The sequence below is a fragment of the Thermobia domestica genome, chromosome 5 (genome assembly GCF_964235325.1).
Source record: "Thermobia domestica chromosome 5, izTheDome1.hap1.1, whole genome shotgun sequence".
NCBI classification, from domain to species: Eukaryota; Metazoa; Arthropoda; class Insecta; order Zygentoma; family Lepismatidae; genus Thermobia; species Thermobia domestica.
The window spans coordinates 176332657-176354051 of record NC_137458.1 but is presented as its reverse complement, the minus strand read 5'-3'; the positions used below and the strand labels follow the sequence as shown (position 1 = coordinate 176354051).

General features: G+C 34.1%; 1 protein-coding gene across 2 annotated transcripts in view; it reads left to right on the top strand.

Annotated features, from left to right (window-relative positions):
- LOC145686299 (tubulin beta-1 chain-like) overlaps positions 1 to 21395 on the top strand; it is a 76755-nt gene that overhangs the window by 40263 nt on the left and 15097 nt on the right. The window contains exon 1 of one of the 2 annotated variants that reach the window (XM_081759442.1): positions 16503 to 16711. The exons of the other annotated variant lie outside the window; for it this stretch is intronic. Coding sequence (XP_081615568.1) covers positions 16655 to 16711 — 57 coding nt within the window. The 5' untranslated portion in view covers positions 16503 to 16654. Of the gene's footprint in view, positions 1 to 16502; positions 16712 to 21395 lie in introns of those variants that run through there. 2 annotated transcript variants of the gene reach the window in all.

The following is a 21395-nucleotide window of genomic DNA, read 5'->3' as shown; positions in this document are numbered from 1 at the left end:
CAAGTACGGGAAATCTCCCTTTCGTAAATTTGCAGAAAGACCTAACGTCTTACATAATTTAGATAATTTAACTCCCATATAAAAATATGTGTCACGGAAGTAAATCTTTTGTCCTAATCGCATTTCAACAATTTTTGCCCTGACATTATTACTTCAGGTGTAAAATGATGGTTTATTATCAAAGTTTTAGCACAGAATTGCATATCATAATTACATCCGTCATGGGAAGGTACAATGATTTTTTAAACATTGGTCGAGTTATTAATACATGATTAACAAATTCATCAATGTTGTGAAAATCAAACGAACGGAATCCATTTTTATCGCCGCATAAAAAGCATGTATCATCAAGCTTCATGTCCTTACACTTATAACAAGCATGAATACAATTTACGAAATTTACGTGATGTTCTTGTTCTCCCTGTTCATTTTTAGGAAGCAACATTGTTTCTACATCAAAGATAATGTACAAAAAGGTATCTACATGCTGCATCATAGCCGTTTGACCAAAACAAATATGGTCATCGCTTACATATGTATAACATGTTTTACAATAACGTTCACCACATTTATGTTCAGACTTGCGTGAACGCATGTCAATCATAGTACCACAATGGACACAAATTTTCTTTGTTTCGCATAAACTTTTTCCGCAAACATTTATCGTTTTATGATTAGCAAAACATTCTTCTGAAGAAAACAGTCTATGACAATCAATGCACTCGACTTTAATATTATTATCATTATTACAAACATTGTGATACTTTTCACACATTGTGCATTTGAAGTTACACTTATGATTTTCTGTATGATGATAACCTTTCAAACAATACTGACAATATTTCCGTTTGTTTAATAGTGTTGTAATGTTGGTAATTAATTCGTAGTGTCCTTCACTGTACAGAATCAAAATTTTCTTTGATGCATGTATTCCAGGATAAATTACATTATAGTTTCGAGTCAAACCATTCTTTTCGTAAACAACAATTTGATAATGAGGCGCTAGCTTATTTTGAAACTTTTTTACATCATCAATAGTACACCCATTACGGATTTCAATGTCAACTTTAGCACTGACACTCAATTGCTTTGCTTGTTTCATCAATCGTTCAGAATGATTTTTCAATTCATACACGTAGTTATAACGATGATCAGCCCTACCCATTCCAAGAATAATACTCTTGGGAAGACAATACACATCCTTTTCTACAGGAATAGTACATTGTTCCAGATGTGTTACAAGATGAACAAAATTTGATGAACCCCTAGTTCGTCCCCTACCTTTACGTGAATCAACAATATGAATTTTGAAATTTACTTTATCACCTAATAAATAATTTTCATTACTATTTAAAACATTTTCAATATTACGAAATAAAATGTCGGAGCTTAAATCCGAATTTTGACGCCACGAAATGTATATTGGTTTATTAATCGTAGAAGCAGAACTTTCTATTGTTATACCAACATACATATCATCATCGGCATCATTTAAAACATGATCCTTTACAAATTCAAATAACAACTGAATATATTTTTCAGGATCATCAATTCCGCTAGTTTGCATACGTTCAATTGTAACTTCCTTTCCTGTAAGTCCAAAATAAGTATATTGTTTGGTTGTACTATTAACAATACGAAAATATTCATTTGTTTTACCACTCCCATACATGATAGGTTGTGATACAGTATTAGTATTAGGACTTGGAAAGTTCATAAAATTTTCCATGAACACGCTAAAGTCATTTGTAGTTAAACTATCAGTTTTTCCTTCAGACACAAGTTGCATAAACTTTTCACGAGCTAAATTCCTTATATTATTTTGGCGAAAGAAACCTACATAATATAAATCAATAATATCTTTTGCAGACTTACATTTTTCAAAACAACATGAGGATCACAACCAAAATGCATAAACAACGCCTGCAATAGCTTGGAATAAGCTTCATTGCTTACCCTTGCACCCGTAGCATGACATTGTGTTAACACTTCCCACGTAAATAAAACTTCGTTTTGATTTTCATATCCACGAGCTTCTTGTGCGGACAACATGGTACAGATGACAGATTGTCCTTCCATTGTATTATTGACGCACAAAATTATGTAATTGCGATTTGAATTATTGTTTTTAAACAGTAGATATTTTACACAATGATGTACTATAAATAAATTAATAGTCTTATTTACTGTACACACAGAACTTTGATAATTGTTTTCGCAGTTTTCAAATGACAAGGTTTCGTAAGTAGACTTTTATGATATGTTTTACAATGTGTTGACCAAAAATACACTTTTAAGAATTTTTACACTTACCAGTAAATATAAATTACAATGTTCCGTATCTTTTTAAGTTTACCGACACTACACTTGAAAGCTTGTCGGGAATTGCACTAACACTTGCCGTTAACTACAATCATAAAACTTCCCGTAACTTTTTCAGTTTAGTATTGATGCACTACCACTTGCCACTCACTAACTATACTTTTTAGTTCACCGAAGATATACTTTTAAGTTTATCGGTTAATCCTTCAGTACTTTCCGATAATTGTAATTTACAATTTGCCGTAATGAAATTGTTTTAGACTAATTACAGCTCGCAGAGTGCAAGCAGGAAGTGTGTTTACTTTTTCATTGATTGTTTATTCTCAACACTAATAATTGGAAATTCCAAGAACTCCACACGAAGATTTCCAAAGATTGCCGAAGTTTCCCGAAGTTTTACGAAAATTGCCGAACTTAACCGAAAATGAACATAAGAGTTTATCTACAATTTTTGTACATGTTGGTAAAATACCACACGAATGGTTCCGAAAATTGCCGAACTTAACCGAAGATGGACATAAGAATGTATCAACAATTCCTGTACACGTTTAGTAAATGTAACTTCCAAAAGACTTGTAACTTTAAAGATCACCAAAGATATACTTCAAAGTTTATTATTAGATGTAAATTTGTAACAAAATTGGTATTTTAAAATAAATGATTTAACAACACAGAGTATAACGATAATTGGCTTTACTTTAACACTAGTAATTCTATAGTGCGCGGCGCGGCTTGCTGCACTGGCTTTATACTTTTAAAATTTAATCTCGTACCCAAAGGCATTTAGTTTTGTAATCTCGTACCCAAACGCACATAGTTTTGTAATCTCGTACCCAAAAGCAATTAGTTTGTAGTCTCGTACGCAGGTGCTTTAAAATATTTTAAATTAGTAACAGTAATATTACGAAATGTATTAGAATTTACTCGAACAATTTGTAATTATAGTATTAAAGTTTGTAACACTTCAAACTCGTAAGACCAGCTACGCTGTTAACTTGTAAATAATTCACTTCCAAAAAACAAAGTTCATAAAGAGAAACTATGTTTTGAAAATACTAAAGTGTGATTATATTAAAATCGCTGTCAACATACAAATAATTCCGAAATTACTAAAACTGTAAACTGTTAATTAATCAGAAATATTAAAACTGATAAGTTAAAACAAGAAAATTATTTTTTCTTAGTAATGCTAGGAATTTCTTTTGTTTCTGTTGCTACAGGTGTTTAAACCGGTTTAAACTAGTTTATTGTTTTCTCATCGTGAAAGACCCATTTGCTGTGCAACCTTGGAAAGAAACGGCGTTTTAAAAATATTAAAAGTTGTGTCAACCTACAAATAATTCTGTTAGAACCTCAAAGTAACATAGTTGCAATTATTTTATTCGTTCGCTTCATTAGAAGCTCAACTATTTTTTGTTATCAAAACATAAACTTGAACATAAGAAAGTTATTTTTAACACAACACAAGACGATTAAACTTAAAATTCATTACATGGAACTTTTTGATTGTTAAATGGACAAGTAAAATTTAAGTCAGTGTTGCAATTCAATACACAAACTAAAAGTAAAAGAACAAGTTAGGTAATGAAAGTGCAGAAACATAACTTAAAACACAATGTTGCAATCCAAATTGCAAAAGAAAATTAAAAGTACAAGTTCCGAAAGAAAAAAACGTAAACTGAAAAAAGTGCACAAACAAAATTAAAAAAAACAATGTTGCAATCCAAAATACAGAAAGGAAAAATAAAAATGCAAAAAGGAAAATAAAAAATGCAGAACCATTATTAAAATTACAAGTTAAGAAATAAAAAATGCAAAACTGAAAATAAAAAATACAGAAAGAAAATTCAAAACAGTGTTGCAATCCAAATTGCAAAACAAAAATTAAAAGTACAAGTTAAAAATTGAAACATTCAAAGCTAAAATAAAAATACAGAAGCAAAACTTAAAACGTAATGTTGCAATCGAAAATGCAAAGCTAAAAAATACAGAACCAAAACTTAAAACACAATGCTGCAATCCAAATTGCAAAAGAAAACAATTAAAAGTACAAGTTTAAAAATTGAAACATTCAAAGGTAAAAATACAGAATCAAAACACAATGTTGCAATCCAAATTGTAAAAGAATATTAAAAGTACAACTTTAAAACACAATGTTACATTACAATGTTACGTTACATTCGGAATTTGTTTCAAAATAAGTTTCAAAATAAGCTAGCGCCTCATTATCAAATTGTTGTTTACGAAAAGAATGGTTTGACTCGAAACTATAATGTAATTTATCCTGGAATACATGCATCAAAGAAAATTTTGATTTTGTACAGTGAAGGACACTACGAATTAATTACCAACATTACAACACTATTAAACAAACGGAAATATTGTCAGTATTGTTTGAAAGGTTATCATCATACAGAAAATCATAAGTGTAACTTCAAATGCACAATGTGTGAAAAGTATCACAAGGTTTGTAATAATGATAATAATACTAAAGTCGAGTGCATTGATTGTCATAGACTGTTTTCTTCAGAAGAATGTTTTGCTAATCATAAAACGATAAATGTTTGCGGAAAAAGTTTATGCGAAACAAAGAAAATTTGTGTCCATTGTGGTACTATGATTGACATGCGTTCACGCAAGTCTGAACATAAATGTGGTGAACGTTATTGTAAAACATGTTATACATATGTAAGCGATGACCATATTTGTTTTGGTCAAACGGCTATGATGCAGCATGTAGATACCTTTTTGTACATTATCTTTGATGTAGAAACAATGTTGCTTCCTAAAAATGAACAGGGAGAACAAGAACATCACGTAAATTTCGTAAATTGTATTCATGCTTGTTATAAGTGTAAGGACATGAAGCTTGATGATACATGCTTTTTATGCGGCGATAAAAATGGATTCCGTTCGTTTGATTTTCACAACATTGATGAATTTGTTAATCATGTATTAATAACTCGACCAATGTTTAAAAAAATCATTGTACTTTCTCATAACGGATGTAATTATGATATGCAATTCTGTGCTAAAACTTTGATAATAAACCATCATTTTACACCTGAAGTAATAATGTCAGGGCAAAAAATTGTTGAAATGCGTTTAGGACAAAAGATTTACTTCCGTGACACATATTTTATATGGGTGTTAAATTATCTAAATTATGTAAGACGTTAGGTCTTTCTGCAAATTTACGAAAGGGAGATTTCCCGTACTTGTTTAATACATTAGAAAACCAAAATTACATAGGCAAAATTCCCGAGCTAAAATATTTTGATCCTGATTCAAGGAGCACTGAAGATCGAGAGCAACTTATCATATGGCACAAAGAACGTGTTGCAAGTAATGAGGAGTATAATTTCCAAAAGGAAATGATTGAATATTGTCGGAATGATGTTAAAATTTTAGCAGAGGCTGTCATTAAATTTTCAAACTTAATTGAAGACAAAACAAATGGTATCCAATGTTTTATCGTCGCGTCAACTATTGCTAGTTTGGCAATACTAACGTATCGTACCTTATATTTACCCAAAGAAATTATTCCCATTATTCCACCCTATGGGTTTGACCATCGTGATCGTCAAAGTCTCAAGGCAATGTACTGGCTGCGATACTTAGAACGTACTACTGGTAATAAAATTCTTCATTCTGGAAATGGCTTGGAAAAACGATTTGGGAGGTATAAGATTGATGGATTTGAAAGTAAAACAAATACAGTTTACGAATTTCATGGGTGTTACTATCATGTGTGTTTAAACTGTTATCCTACACTACGTCACGTGTCCCTAGATTCAGCCTCTAAGCAGGGTACATCACTACAAGATCGGTATGAAAACACCAACATAAAATAGCATTTCTTAAAAAATTAAATCTTAATGTCATTGAAATGTGGGAATGTGAATGGGACCATATGGTAAAAAATAACAAAAAGTTACAGCAGTTTATTCAGACACAATGTCATGATCTTGTCGATCATCTAATACCTAAAGATAGTTTTCATGGTGGACGTACAGAATGTTTTAATGCCTTGTACGAATGTACCAGCGAAGAGTTTGTGGCATATTATGATGTTACCAGTCTTTACCCCTGGGTAATGGCACTAAGCCATTGCCTATAGGTAAACCTATAATATACAAGGGGCCTGACTTTCCACAAGTAAAAAGTATTCATGGATTAGTCAAATGTAGTATCTTACCTCCCAAAGACTTATATTTTCCAATTTTATCATATACATGTACTGAACGCCTTTTGTTTGGGTTATGTCGTACGTGTATGGAACAAAGTGACAACAATTGCATGCATAATGATACTGAGCGTGTCCTTACTGGTACATACTGTACTCCTGAACTTCATGTAGCTTTAGATCTCGGATACAAAATTCTACAAATTATTGAAATTTGGGAATTCAAATTATCTGGATCAGAAAATAATCTGTTTAAAGATTATGTCAATTCCTTCTTAAAAATGAAACAGGAGTCTTCAGGATTTCCTAACTGGTGTAAAACTAAACAAGATCAAGAGAAATATATTGCAGACTATTATGTCCATGAATGCATTCAGTTAACGGAAAATAACATTGAATCAAATCCTGGTCTAAGATATATTTCCAAAATATTTCTCAATTCCTTATATGGCAAATGGGGACAGCGAACATATTTATCTCAATCTGTAATTGTAGATACTCCAGAAAAAATTTTAAGTTATCTATGGGCACCACAATATGAGGTACAAACTGTATTGTCTATTGGAGAGCAACATCTCATTGTATGATATAAAAACATTGAGAACAAAAACAAACCATGGAAATTTTCCAATGTTGTCCTTGCAGCCTTCATCACCTCGTGGGCGCGTCTAAAACTTTACGAGTTACTAACAGCTGTACATCCTGATCGTGTATTGTACTGCGACACTGAGAGTACTATGTTTGTACAACGACGTAATGAAAAGCCTCCACTTTCTTTGGGTTCCTATTTGGGTCAGCTAACTAATGAAGTTCCTGATGGCTGGGAAATTGATGCATTTATAGGCTTAGGGCCAAAAAATTATGCCTATAAAATGAAAGAAGTTCAAACAGATAAAGTAAATTATGTATTTAAAATTAGAGGAATAACTTTAAATCATCGTACACGACAAGAAATTAACTTTGATCATTTTTATCAATTAGTTCGGGATAAAGCTGAGAAAAAACAGTTACACAATCCAGGAAGAATTGCTCGTAAGCCAGGGTTTGTCATCGTATCCAAGTCTGAAAGTAAAACACATCAAAAAGTTCAAAATAAAAGACGACGATTAAATCATAACAGTATTACTGACTATAGGACATTGCCATATGGTTATCAAAGTATTAAGTGTGTTAAATGATTGGTATTCTGTATATATGTAAGTAAATATGTAAATCGTAGACTGTCTAAAGGTACCATGATGTCATAACATAGTCATAATATCATCAAATATGTCCATAAGTTTTTTCACAAGACCTATCTGTTGGTACTTCTACGTATATATAATGTAAATATGTCAATAAGTTATTAAGAATATTCTAAGTATTGTAAATATCTTATTTAGATATATCTATATATGTATATATATATATATGCCAATATTGGAAATAGAATATTGTAGACTATATAAATACAATAAAGCGCTACAATTTACGATATTATGTTTTATTCCTATGCCTATATTCAAACAAATATTGATATATTACGAAGTATCTGTATTCTATATAACATAAAGGAAGAATACGTATGCTTCATATAAGGTTATTTATTCGTATTTATCATATTTTATGTTCCTACAATAAATCATCCTAAGTTGGAAACCATGTTGACGTTATAATGTCTTCTACAAGATAAACAAGCATCTTAGAAGTAAGTAAAAGTATCAATATATGTCATTAGAATACTCTAGTGAAAAGATATCTATAAGTAAATGGCTTATACCACAGTGATATCCTTTGTGCTTCAAATACCACTAGGACATGTCTAACAAGCATCTACGTACGTAAAAATCACAATATATATCCTAACATCGTATTCCAGGTAATCTAAAACACTTATATACATAAGGAGTCACAATATATAAGCCCACAATATAATCCAATATTAATATAGTACAATCAGTTCAGGCGTTTGCATTCACCTAGCATATCACCAAAACAAGATATGGAACCCTACATTACGTTAAAATAAGGCTACATGCATAAAAAAGTCACAATATATAACCCTACAATACAAACCAAGAGGTACAAGCTATCCATACTACCATAGCGCCTAAAGCTATGCAACCCAACAACACATGCTTAAACACTTACATGGAAACAAAAGATAATATGTCTACAATATGATACATATTTTCCTGTCCAGATATCAGAATCAATATACATACATACATGTACCCATTCACAAACTAATCATATATTCATATACTCATATATACATGTAATTTGTCATTCGTCTAAGCTTCGTACACCATTAGACCCATACAGTATCCAAAAGATGATATTCTATGCTAAAATCCCATATCACCTACTGAAAATAGCATATCAATACATAAAATACGTTTCTTAGAGATGTGGTCGTTTCCTCCCACAATTTCTGATACATTTATGTACAATAGGTACTACTCTATATTACATATATCCCAATATACCTCTAAAATATACGAAAACAAGAAAAAATCATTCTTTCTAACCCCTTTCATTACCAGCTCATTAATATTCATAAATAATTAATTCAATAATCTAGTTTTTAAAAAGATAAAATCATTTATGCAAAAAATATCTTAAAGAAATCTTCTTTCAAGTCTTCTTCCAAAAGCAAAAAAAAAGGGGAAAGTTGCCTTACGTAAACATTTCATTCATTCTTAATCCCCTTTCAAACTCAGGTAAGAATGGACAGTCTCCCTCTGCCTCTAGCTGGCAAGTTTCTTAAGAAATGCGTAACAAGTCGCACGCCAATTAAAAGCGGTCCTTTGCTCACAAAAGGACATTACAGTTCGCCCCCCCCCCCCCGTCCTATGTCTAGTCCAACAGTATGTGGGTTTCGCTTTCCATTGCAGTAATTTTCACAAACTGACATGTAACATTTCCAAGGTATTTCTAAAAATCTCTGTCCTTCACAATAATGAGTGTTATTTTTTTTTAAACTTCACATTTTTTCATTTTCCATAGGGTACAAATCACAACCCCAATTAAAAGAAGTTCTTTACTCAAAAAAGGACATTACACTTCACCTCTCCGACAACCTGGACCACCCAAAATATATTACAGCTGCCTATATTCCTTTCTTTACATGACGACAAAGAATTCTCTGCCTGTTTTGAGTCTCCCCAACACATCTTAGCTATCATTTAGCTGTCCTTTTAACAATTGTTTTTTATCTACATTTGCTCTGTTTCTAAATACATGTAACTAAGTTATGTGACATGTTCAAAATACTCTTTTCTGACTTCCTACGGTTAGACTATTCTCACACACCTATCTATCAGTTTCAACTGTCATTATCTTGTATTGTAATAATCCTAGAAAGCTCCAATTTATGTGAGAGTTACATAAAGCTTCTCTGTTACGAATACAAAGGGTTTCTATTGTTTGATAAAGGTATCCCATCGTTTGGAATGTTTAGATATTCCACCAAGTACTACTTTTTAACCCTTTGTTTTCCTCCTTCCCCTTATGGTTACCTCATCTTACGACCTTCCATTCTTTCATTATATGTGTGTTCTTCCTTAGAATTAGTTTTTGGAATACCAAGACCAACTGTGTTTAAGATTGAGAAAAAAAGACCTCTGTGGACATGTTCTGAAGTTCCTTCAGTTATTGTTCACCACTTGAGGGAGGAATAAGAAAGGAAGAAACAAGTTTCTTAAAGGTTTGGGGAAAAACGGTAAGTAATCAGCATAAATTGTATAAATGAACATAAATTGTATTAAAATATGTGATAAAATAGATCAGAGGAAATTTACACCCATTTTCGTGAGAAATTTGCACTGTTCACCAATTGTTGTGAGAATGAAGGAAATTTGTACCAGTTTTCGTGAGAATTTTGCACTATACAATAATTCTCGTAAAAAATAAAGGAAATTTGCACCAATTTTCGTAAGAAATAAGGGGAAATTACACCAATTCTCATGAGAATTTTGCACTGTTCTCCAATTCTCGTGAGATAAGGGCCGTATACTACTGACCTCCATTTGGTCTAGCGGCTAGCACGCTTGACTTCGGTTCGCGTAGTCCCGAATTCGATTTCCGGTGGGGGTACAGTTGAACGACGGAAGTGGTTCGGTTTCCATTATAATCATTAGCTCCACATCTCCTTTAGACGCCCTAGCATAATCGTCGGACGTTAAACTAAAACAAACTAAACCAAAAATCAACATCATGTGTATTACTCCGTAAGCCCTTGAATAATTGCATATAGCTAATGGTATGGATCGAGTTTTAGGTGGTCGGTGGTCAAACGAAACAAGTGAAATGTAACTAGGGTGTATTTAGAACTTTTAATTAAGCATGGTTTTGTGTACATCAGGGTACATCAGGCCTAAGGCTTAGGAGAACAACTAGTGTTACTGAAAAGTTATCAGTTACATTTAGTTTCAGTTACAATTTGCATTTACATGTATTGCTGGAACGAAAACTTTGACATCAACATTATAAATAGCCCAAATACTATGAAAAACGTCGTCTTTTGAAACCATTCTTACACCATAAAGCAAATTACGTGTTATTAAAATATTTTGCAGCTTAGTTCCATTTTTTGCACTGTATTTAGAATAATATTTAGCAATTTATGGCAACACTGTTTAAAATAATGGAACTTCAACTTGTTTTAATTAAAACAACCAAAAACTATTGTTGTAATGTTATAGAAGCAAAGTGAAACAATAATTATAAAAACTTAACACAAATGCGTTATTTTAAGCAATAAAACAATCACTATCCATGTGTTTGGTATCTCTGAAACGGTTTGAAATAATAATTCTTGTAAATGACATGATCAAAATCTTTTGGAAGCATCTACATGATGAGACGTGATATGTTAGCACGTTTTCGAAGTAAAGTCTTTAGAAAAAGTTAAATTTTTCATTTCTTGTAACTTTGTTCCTTCCTTCATTTGAAATACATTATACCATGATCATAGTATTTGACGCTAAGATACAAATGATGCGCATTGCACTGTGTATGCTATTTGAGCTATCAGAGATCTCCAAAATGTTGATGTTAGTGATACTGTATTGTCCTTTGTTACACTGAATAATATATGTGGTATTGTGGTTTTATTTCTTATCTAAATTAGAAATAGGTAATACCTTACATAGTGCAATTTGAGAAAATATAACTTTATTTGCGTTGGTAACACTGCTTGTTTATATATAGGCGCGGATCCAATGGAAGGGCCATAGGGGCTATATCCCCCGTTAACGTTCAGGTATACACTGTATAAAATGAGCTTCAATCCTGCTTTACACTGGATAAAGAGGAAAAGTATGGTTTAGCCCCTCCCTTGATTATATCCTGGATCCGCGCCTGTATATATATACAAGGTGGCCCATTTTAATCTTTCCACGGAAATATCTCGAAATCGGTTGAACATAAATAAACTGAACAAAAACTCAAATAGGAAATACTATGGGGCAAATCGAATGATGATTGCATGGTGTCCCCCAGGGCCGCTCTTCAAGGGCTCCCGGAGCCCAACTCTAAAATTTTAAATGGAACCTGGGGCGAATGACTCCTCGTTCGATAGATCTTTAAAACACTGAAAAGGAATGTGGCAAAAGATTTTTTTAAATATCGGTCACAGTTTTCAAAATGGCAGCCAAGATAATTATGTTACCTGTATCAGTTAATTATCCAGTAGCACTAATATGAAAACAGTTGAACATAAATGAACCAAACAAAAGTTCAAATAGGAAAGCCATGGGGCACATCGAATGGTGTTGTCGCGGTGTCCCCAAGAACGCCCTTCATGGGGGCCCAGGGCCCAACTTTAAAATTTTAAATGGAAACATGGGGCAAGTAATACCTCGCTCGATAGACCTCCAAACACCAAAACAGGGTTGTGACAATGAACAGAACAAAAAGTGAAACAGGAAAATGACATAAATCACGTCAGATGATGTCGTGGTGATCCCCAGGGCCGCCTTTCATGGGGGCCCAGGGCCCAACTTCCAAATTGTCAATGGAAAAAACATAGGTCAAGTGATATCTCGTTCGATAGATCTTTAAAAACTAAGAAGTGTTGTATGTGCCTGTATTAGATAAAACGTCCAGTACCTCTAATATGAAAACGGTTTGGGAAATAAATGAACAGAATAAAACTCGTAGGAAATCGCAGAAAGTATTTATCATTCCAGCGGAGAAAAAGATTACTAAAGTATAAGTGAGATAATGCTAAAGAGGAAATCTAATTCTTAGAAAATTATCTTTCCGATCTCCCTCCGTAAGTGGGTGAAGCGAAAATGAATGGTAAAATCTCAAATCAGAACACCACTTTTACTTGTAATAGGTATAGTTTGTCTGAAACCAGTGTACAAGTGACTGGTACTGTAATGTAGTAATGAACCAATATTGTGCAGACGACTTTTGAGCAAAACCAACATTTGTACACGTTGTTCTAAAATTGCATTGTTCGACAATTGGTTTCGCATTTCAGTTGATTCATTTTTGCAAAAATCATTGCCTTCAAAATGGAAAGTAATATTTAACAAGAATTTTACCTATCTTTTTTTTTTAAAGACACCTATCTGTTATAAAATCACATTTCAGATAATTTTGTTGTGTAGATACAATTTGCAAAAACTAAGGTTCTCATTTGCAACTTCACCCTTTTTTCCCGTCCCGCTTCACCCACTTACGAGGACGTTGGAACGATGATTTTCTAGGAACTAGATTTCCTCCTATGCGTTATGGCACTTTTACTCTAGGTATCTTCTCCGTTGCAGCATTTTCGAGTCCTTGAATGATAGGCTAAATACCCTCTGTAATTTCCTATAGGAGTTTTATTCTGTTCATCCGTTATTATCTTCAACCGTTTTCATATTAGTGTTACTGGACGTTTTATCTGATACAGGCACAGGCACCATGCCTTGGCGGCCATTTTGAAAACAGTGACCCATATGAACAATCTTTTGCCAAAATGCTGTTTAGTATATGAAGATTATCGAACGAGGTATCACTTGACCCGTATTTTCGTTTAAAATTTCTAAGTTGGGCCTGGGCCCCCATGAAAGCCGGCCCTGGGGGACACCGCGACAACATCATTCCATTTGCCTCGTGGATTTAATATTTGAATTTTTGTTTGGTTCATTTATGTTCAACCGTTTTTATATTAGTGCTACTGGACCTTCATCTGATGCAGGTAACATATCTTGGGGGCTATTTTGAATACGGTGACCGATATGAAAAATCTTTTGCCACATAGCTTTTTAATTTTAAATACCTATCGAACGAGGTGTCACTTGACCCACGTTTCCATTTAAGATTTTAAAGTTGGGCCCCGGGCCCCCTTAAAGAACGGCCCTGGGGGGCACCATGACATCACCGTTCGATCTGCCCCATGGTATTTCTTAGTTTAGTTTTTGTTTAGTTCATTTATGTTCAACCGTTTTCGAGATATTTCCGTGGAAAGATTAAAATGGGCCACCCTGTATGTAATATATATATATATATATATATATATATATATATATATATATATATATATATATATAGATAGATAGATAGATAGATATAGATAGATAGATAGAGAGAGAGAGAGAGAGAGAAAGAGAGAGAGGGAGATTTTGTTTCAGGAGAGGCTTGAGGAACGGGTAACAAACATTTGTGTTTTACTTGCAATGCGAAAAATGATTACAAATTTATTTCGGGAGGGGCTTGAGCCCGATACCTACCCCCTAAATACGCCACTGTGCAGGTACATCAGTCAACCGTTCTCATATTATCTCATACAGCAACGAAACAAATTTTGAGTAAAGGTAAAATAACTATGAATATTCGAGACGAGACCGAGACTTTCGAGACTGACCATGGTCTCGTCTCGGTCTCGTCTCGATTTATAAAGGTCTGTCTCGATCTCGGTCTCGTCTCGGTATGTAAAAGTCCGTCTCGATCTCGGTCTCGTCTCGGTATATAAAAGTCCGTCTCGGTCTCGGTCTCGGTACCATCCCTAGATAATAGTGCATTTTAAATCTGTGCACATTTGTATATGGTGCAATTTCAAATAAAACATTTTTATGCGGAGTTGGCAACACTGCTTCACCTATGGCAACACTGTTTATGGTTTTCAATAGAACATTTTGTTTTCATTATATTGTGAAACTTTTGTTTTGATTGCTTTAACGGTTTTCAAGATATTTACTTTAAACGAACATAATTCCATGACATAATTTTTTGGATATTCAAATTTAGAAGCCCCTAGCTCATATCCTTCTGGTCCATAGCACCTTAAATTTTGCTAATGTTCATTTCTCAGTCAGTGAAGAGCTTTTGTGAACGCGGTATTGAACCTCCGGGTTCCATCGGCCAGAGAGAGAGAGAGAGAGAGAGAGAGAGAGAAAATGTTGATTTCTCATGATGCTCTATCAGATGTGCTATGTGGCAATCAGATTTTAGCGACAACTTGTGGGACCCTCCCGTTGTACAGTCTCACTTTCTTGTACTTACAATATTAAGAACAGAGACATCATTTAGTGCCATCATAGAATATTACTCGCACAAACCACTGAAACTATCTCGATCAAGTAATTAATGCGCTGAATGAATAGAAGGAGAATTGTCATTATCACAAATTCTTTATTTGTATAATATTCTGAAATTTTAACGAACAATTTCGCGACACTCTTGATACTACTATGCGACACTTTTGAGTGTCGCGACATCCAGGTTGAAAATCTCTGCTGTACTTGTTTATGTTAACGCAACGCAAAATCTGCGTTTAAGTTTGCGATTTTCGTCATAATACTTAATCATTGTTTTCTTTGCGTTGCGATCCGCAGATTTTGCAAAGACTTGTAAAGAATGAAGTCACATTTCTCTATCGAAAGGGACGCTATCTTCAATTCAACCAATCAATTAACGTTGTCCAGGGGACGTAGGCTGATTCACGGGATGAAAGATCATTCGCCCCTTTCTCAGCAGCATAAGGGTCAGCAGTGTTCATAGTTCGAGGAAAATTTCCTTAATCTAGGAAACTTTCGTAGGTAAATTTAGTAGAAAGGGAAAAAGGGATTTTCTTCGATAAAGCGTGAAAATCCAGAGAAATTCTTGTGCTGATTGATTGACTAATATAAATGCTTACATTTTTATTTGTTCTTTAGAATTAAACCAATACAGTAATAGTGTAAGTGTGTGTGTGTATGTATGTTTGCTCAAATTAGCATGATTTGCTCCCATTGTTGCCTTGTATTTGTCTATTTTTTGTAAAAAAAAAAAAAAAAAAAAAAAGTGAAGGAAAAGTAAAAAATAGAACAAAAAATAAGTGTAGTTGACACTTCTTTTAACAGTTAAATTAATCTTATCACAATTTCTGTCATAAGAATTGGACACTCCACAAACTAGGGAGGGGCGCGATGGCTCAGTAATAGAGCGTTCACCTTTGGTGCGTGGGGTCCCTGGTTCGATCCTAGTTCGCGCTAAGTGGACTTTGTGGTGTACAAACATCATGTGTGTTTTCTCGGGGTTTTCCAGTTTCCTCCTACTTTATTCCACCATTGCATTCATCTCTCATCATCACCGTCTCCTTTAGCCGGCGTAATCGTGGGAAGTAAAATAGGAAGATTCATTTCATTTCATTTACAAACTAGGGAAAATTGATAATAAAAGGGAAAATTTTGTGTCAGTTAGGCGACATTTTCTTAAGGAAACCTACGAACACTGGGGATCAGTGCAGCAAAAGAAAGGTGAGAGATAAAAAATAAATCTTTCACTGTCACCATAGCACTTCGTTCTTCATCCTCCCTTGCCAGAAGATTGAATTCATTTCCGAGATACTCATGTTTGTTTTGGGAGAAAAAGAAGCCTAGGCAATTCCTCAGTTACTGTTGCCTAATTATGTTGCTGGTATGACTTCTCTAAAACGGATTTCTTAAAGGAATTTCCTATAAACCTAAAATTTAGTAATAAAATAGCTTGTTTGGCAGCACTGAATCTTATTCTGCGATCTAGCGGGTAACAAATTCAACAATGAGAGGAGAGTGAATTAAGAGGCTGACAAAAGTCATGTGACATTTTCGCTTGTGTGATTTTGTGGGAGTATAGACGTGTACAACATCAAAAGCAAATTTTGTTTAGGTTAGCAGGTGTTGAAACGAGTGCTTCTTTCTATACAGAATGCGTGAAATTGTACATATCCAGGCTGGACAATGTGGAAATCAAATAGGAGCAAAAGTAAGTTGGAAACATTATTTTTGTTACAATGAAACCTGACTACATATCTGTATGCACGCAGTTCTGGGTGTGCTTTCATTAAGGGGAGAAAAAAAAACGATATAATGATTGCTACTTGTGCTTCCTTGTTTTCTCAATGCGGTTCTCATTATTTCAAGTTTCAATGCACATTAATCATAAAGGCATCACAAACAAAACCTCTCAATCATTCAGTCATTCTATGTGGTGTGTCTTCCCTGTAAGGTGGACAATGGAAATCCATTTTTTAAAAAAAAAGTCCTACTGGTTTCTTCACCCCGCAAAAATATTGTTCGTTAAATTTTTAAAATGTATACTTTTGGGGGTATTCTGTGTTAAGTTTCACATTAATTTCGGGGGAAAGAGCGTTAGGGATATTTAATTCGCGCGAATCACTAAAAATACAATTGTGGCTTTGGTGGGGTTTTGTTCAGCAATGAAGTAACATTTGTAAATATTGGTTTAGGCGATTCTGTAGACATTCAAATCGTAGGAACTGGCAGAATGATTGAGTAGTAATACAATAAAATTTGACGTTAACATTGTTATGTAATTATTATATGCACGTGTACGCGATAGTAAGAACTTCGGTTGGAATGCAGGTTTATAATTTTATCCAATTAGTCAGTAATATAGAATCAATATATACATTTTAATTACTTTTTAAATTTTATTGACTGTTGCAAGATGGAGTTGCAACATCTTTCGATAAGTTAAGCTGAAGAAAGCTAACGCTACTCTTCACCTGTTAATGAAGATAATGATATTGATGACCATATTATGTTCACATTGGCATTAGTTGTTTATCAACTATCGTTGAAGTTAAAATATTGTAAGGAAACTCGTAAGTGAAAAATTAGAAATTTGTTGCCCAAAGTTCGATGCCTATTCGCACGATGACTTTTTCGTGACAATGATAAGCAATATTTTCAGTGTTGCACATTCATAGGGTTCACACTTGAACTGAGTTGAGCCACAGCAATTACTGTAAGGACTTAGAATTTAAATAATTAGCAAGACTTGAAAAATCTTACTTGCAATTACTGGCCAGATCATTTTGCAGTCAGTGTTTATACAAATAAACAAAAATCACTTTGCGACACAGTAAACATATCAACACATTTTTATTTTGTTTATTGGCATATCTGTACAAATAATAATAAAAAAAAGAGTGATATCTGCTATTCTTGAATTCACGTTTGTGATTGATCAGACTTTACTCGCCAAATGTAAAAAAAAAAAAAAAAAAAAAAAATCACTGGTGAGGTGACGAGTGCATTTTTCAAGCCGAGCACAGAAAATCTACGAAAATTATGTAAGCATAGAATTTACGCATTTATTCAAAATAGACCTACCAATGTTTTTTTATTTCAAGGTGTGTTTGAAATAGCTGAGAGAACGAATTTCGTTGTGGTTCATTTTCACATTGCCATGGTTCTATTTCTCCTAGACTCCGAGTAATATTTATCAAAGCCTCTCTATTAGTGGCAAAGATAAATCCATATTTCAAAAATAGTCGGTGTTGTTAAGGAATGACCCCTGAAAAAATTGTCCCATGTAGGCCTACATGTAATTGATAATCCCGTACTTGGCGTCGTGCATTAAAATCTAGTGATTTCAGTGTTGCAAGATACTAAGAATGAAATTCGCGTATCCAGCAAAAAAAAAAAAAAAAAAAAACGCAGTGCCCAAAGCTAAATATTCAGTCTGTGATTATCGTGTTCGAATAGATGACTACATGTTAGTGAGCTTACGCACTATTATCTCGAATGTGGTCAGCCATGACATGCACAGGGCTGTGTAAAGATATTACGTAAAGATGACTAAAATTTTTCAACAAAAATAGCATTATACCATACTACTTCAATACTTCAACCAAGCAACACTTCATAAGTAATGAAACAAAAGTATATACAGTGCAGCAATGAAATGCAACTTAATAATATAATTTTAAGTAGAGAAGTGTCTAATAAAAAACGTTCATTTTCGAAATAATTTTTTGTCAAAAATTTTAGTTGAAAAATATATATTAGAATTCAGAAAACTGCCTATAAATTATTTCATTCATATAAAAACAACACAAACACAAGTGAAAAATACAGGTGCTGGAAAACCGGGTGACACCAACGACAACTTTAATTTTCAAACTTGTTCACTACAACAGTAGGACAAATTTGCGAATGTTTCAAATAGAATGAATGGGAAAATTTTTGTCACCGATGCCTACAGACATTTTCACATCCTCCTTTCAGCATTTCAGGTTTTGCCAGAGAGAACAAGAATCCACGTTTTTATTAGTATACAATTTATTAAAAACCATATGCTTCTCAAACTCAGAGGAGGCAAATTCCAAATGGCGCCCCTGTCAGAAAATATAAAGGTAACCAAGAAAGTTCTGTCGCTTTTTCACCCACCACCATCGAACATCAATGACAATCCAATGGTAAACCACGAATGGGCTTAAGTTTAGAGTTGCCACCCACCACCATCGAACATCAATGACAATCCAATGGTAAACCACGAATGGGCTTAAGTTTAGAGTTGCCCCTCCAGTCTGAAGGTACACTTGTATTTGCAACATACAAAAACAATGATTAAAGTATTAAAAATTGTTACATTTCACGTAACTTCAGTACTCCGTGGGCTTCACAAAAATTTAAAAGGTTTTCTTCATTATTTTTGCGCGTCCGTTACACCTGTTCGCATATTCGCCATATTTTACAACTACCATGCTGCTGAAACCTTCTGCGAATGCTTCCGCATCCGGCAAATAGTACTAACTTCCACATATCTTTTCTCGCATTAAACATAACTCTCCTGCCGAACTTACATTTCTAAACATCAAATAAAAACTTTAAATTATTTCTTACCTCATTTCTCCTGTAAATTTTCCAGATTTTTATAAAAAGCGGAGGGGTAACTCTAAACTTAACCCCACGAATGTGATAACTTTGACTTTTAGTTATAAACATTTCAATATTCACCTTACCCCGAAAAATCAGTAAGGGAGAGGGGGGTACATTTGAGCGGGGGGTACCTTAGAACATTTAAGATAACAGGACAGGAATAATAGCATATCTGGTGGTTTCAAAATTTTTAGCTTGGCAACACTCCGTTACGTGCCTGTCAACTGTTACATTTTAGTGCAAAAATTCTGACATTTCATGTTGATTAGGGGTGCGCACGAGTCGAGTAGAGTCGAGATTTAAGCCTGTCTTGACTCGTCTCGAGAAAATGTCTCGACTCGAAAACATTTTTCTCTCGACTCGTTTCTCGACTCGGCTCGAATTCCAGACGAGGCGTCTCGAAATTGGAGTCGAGACAAAATATACGCACACATCAGCCAGAACATTATGACTACCTACCTAATTGTCAGTATGTCAACCTTTGGCACAAATAACAACGGCGGCGCGTCTTGGCATGGACGCAATGATCCTTGGTAGGTCGGTGGAGAGAGTTGACACCACATGTGCACACACAGGTCTCCTAATTCCCGTAAATTCCGTGGAGGGGGCGATGCGTCCTGACGTCACGTTCAATCACATCTGAGATGTGTTGGATTGGGTTCAGATCCGGCGAGTTGGGAGGCCAGCACATCAATTGGAACTCGACCCTGTTTTCCTCGAACCACTCCATCACATTCCTGGCCTTGTGACATGGTGCATTATATTGTTAAAAAATGCCACTACCATTGGTAAACATGGTCGCCATGAAAAGGTGTACGTAGTCTGAAAGCAGTGTACGATACGCCTCGGCCGTCATGGTGCCTTACTCGACCTCCACTAGACACATGGATGCTAACGTGAATGTTTCCCAGAGCAAATTAAGTCGCCGCAAGCTTGTCTCCGTCCCTCAGTACACCAGTATGGATTCGCACCCTCCCGTTTCGTTCAGAGACTTTATGAAGTTCACTTTATCGCAATAGTTTTATACAAACTACATAACAAATTATTATTATTATTATTATTGTATTTGAAGTACAATCAAATATCACTGCATTAATTATTAGTTTTTAATTAACTAAATTGAGCTGAAAATTAAATCTTAATCTCGAAAGATTAACTACTAAGTTTATGCGTTCTGTACCTTTCTAAAGTAATAAATGCTGGAATTCGTTTCAAGGCTATTTCTAAGTGAATACTTTCTTCAAAATAACATTAAAAATTATAGAAAGATTTTCGAGACATTAGAGTCGAGTCGAGATTTTTACGAGCAGTCTCGACTCGACTCGAAAATTTGAGTCGAGAAATGTTTATCTCGATTCGTCTCGAATTTTACAAAGTGCGACTCGACTCATGCGCATTCCTAATGTAGATTTTCAGAATTTTAGGGTTGGATAAATTTCCTGTCCAATACCCGCTTAGTAGTGAAAAAATGTAATTTTAACAAACTGCTAGTAGCAATATGCCTTTCATTTAGCCTATCCAGGTATGATTAGCAAAATTAAAGAGTGAATCATTACCATATATTCACAGATACTCTACGATGATCATATATATTTTTTAATTTTCTTCAGAGCACCCCTACGCCTATAGATATGTTGTCCACATATCACTTGATTTTTTTGTGTATCTTATAAAGTACAACATATATGTTTTACCTTTTATTACTATTATTATTATTTCCTTCTCATGTACGATTGGTTAATACTTGTGCCTTAAACCGT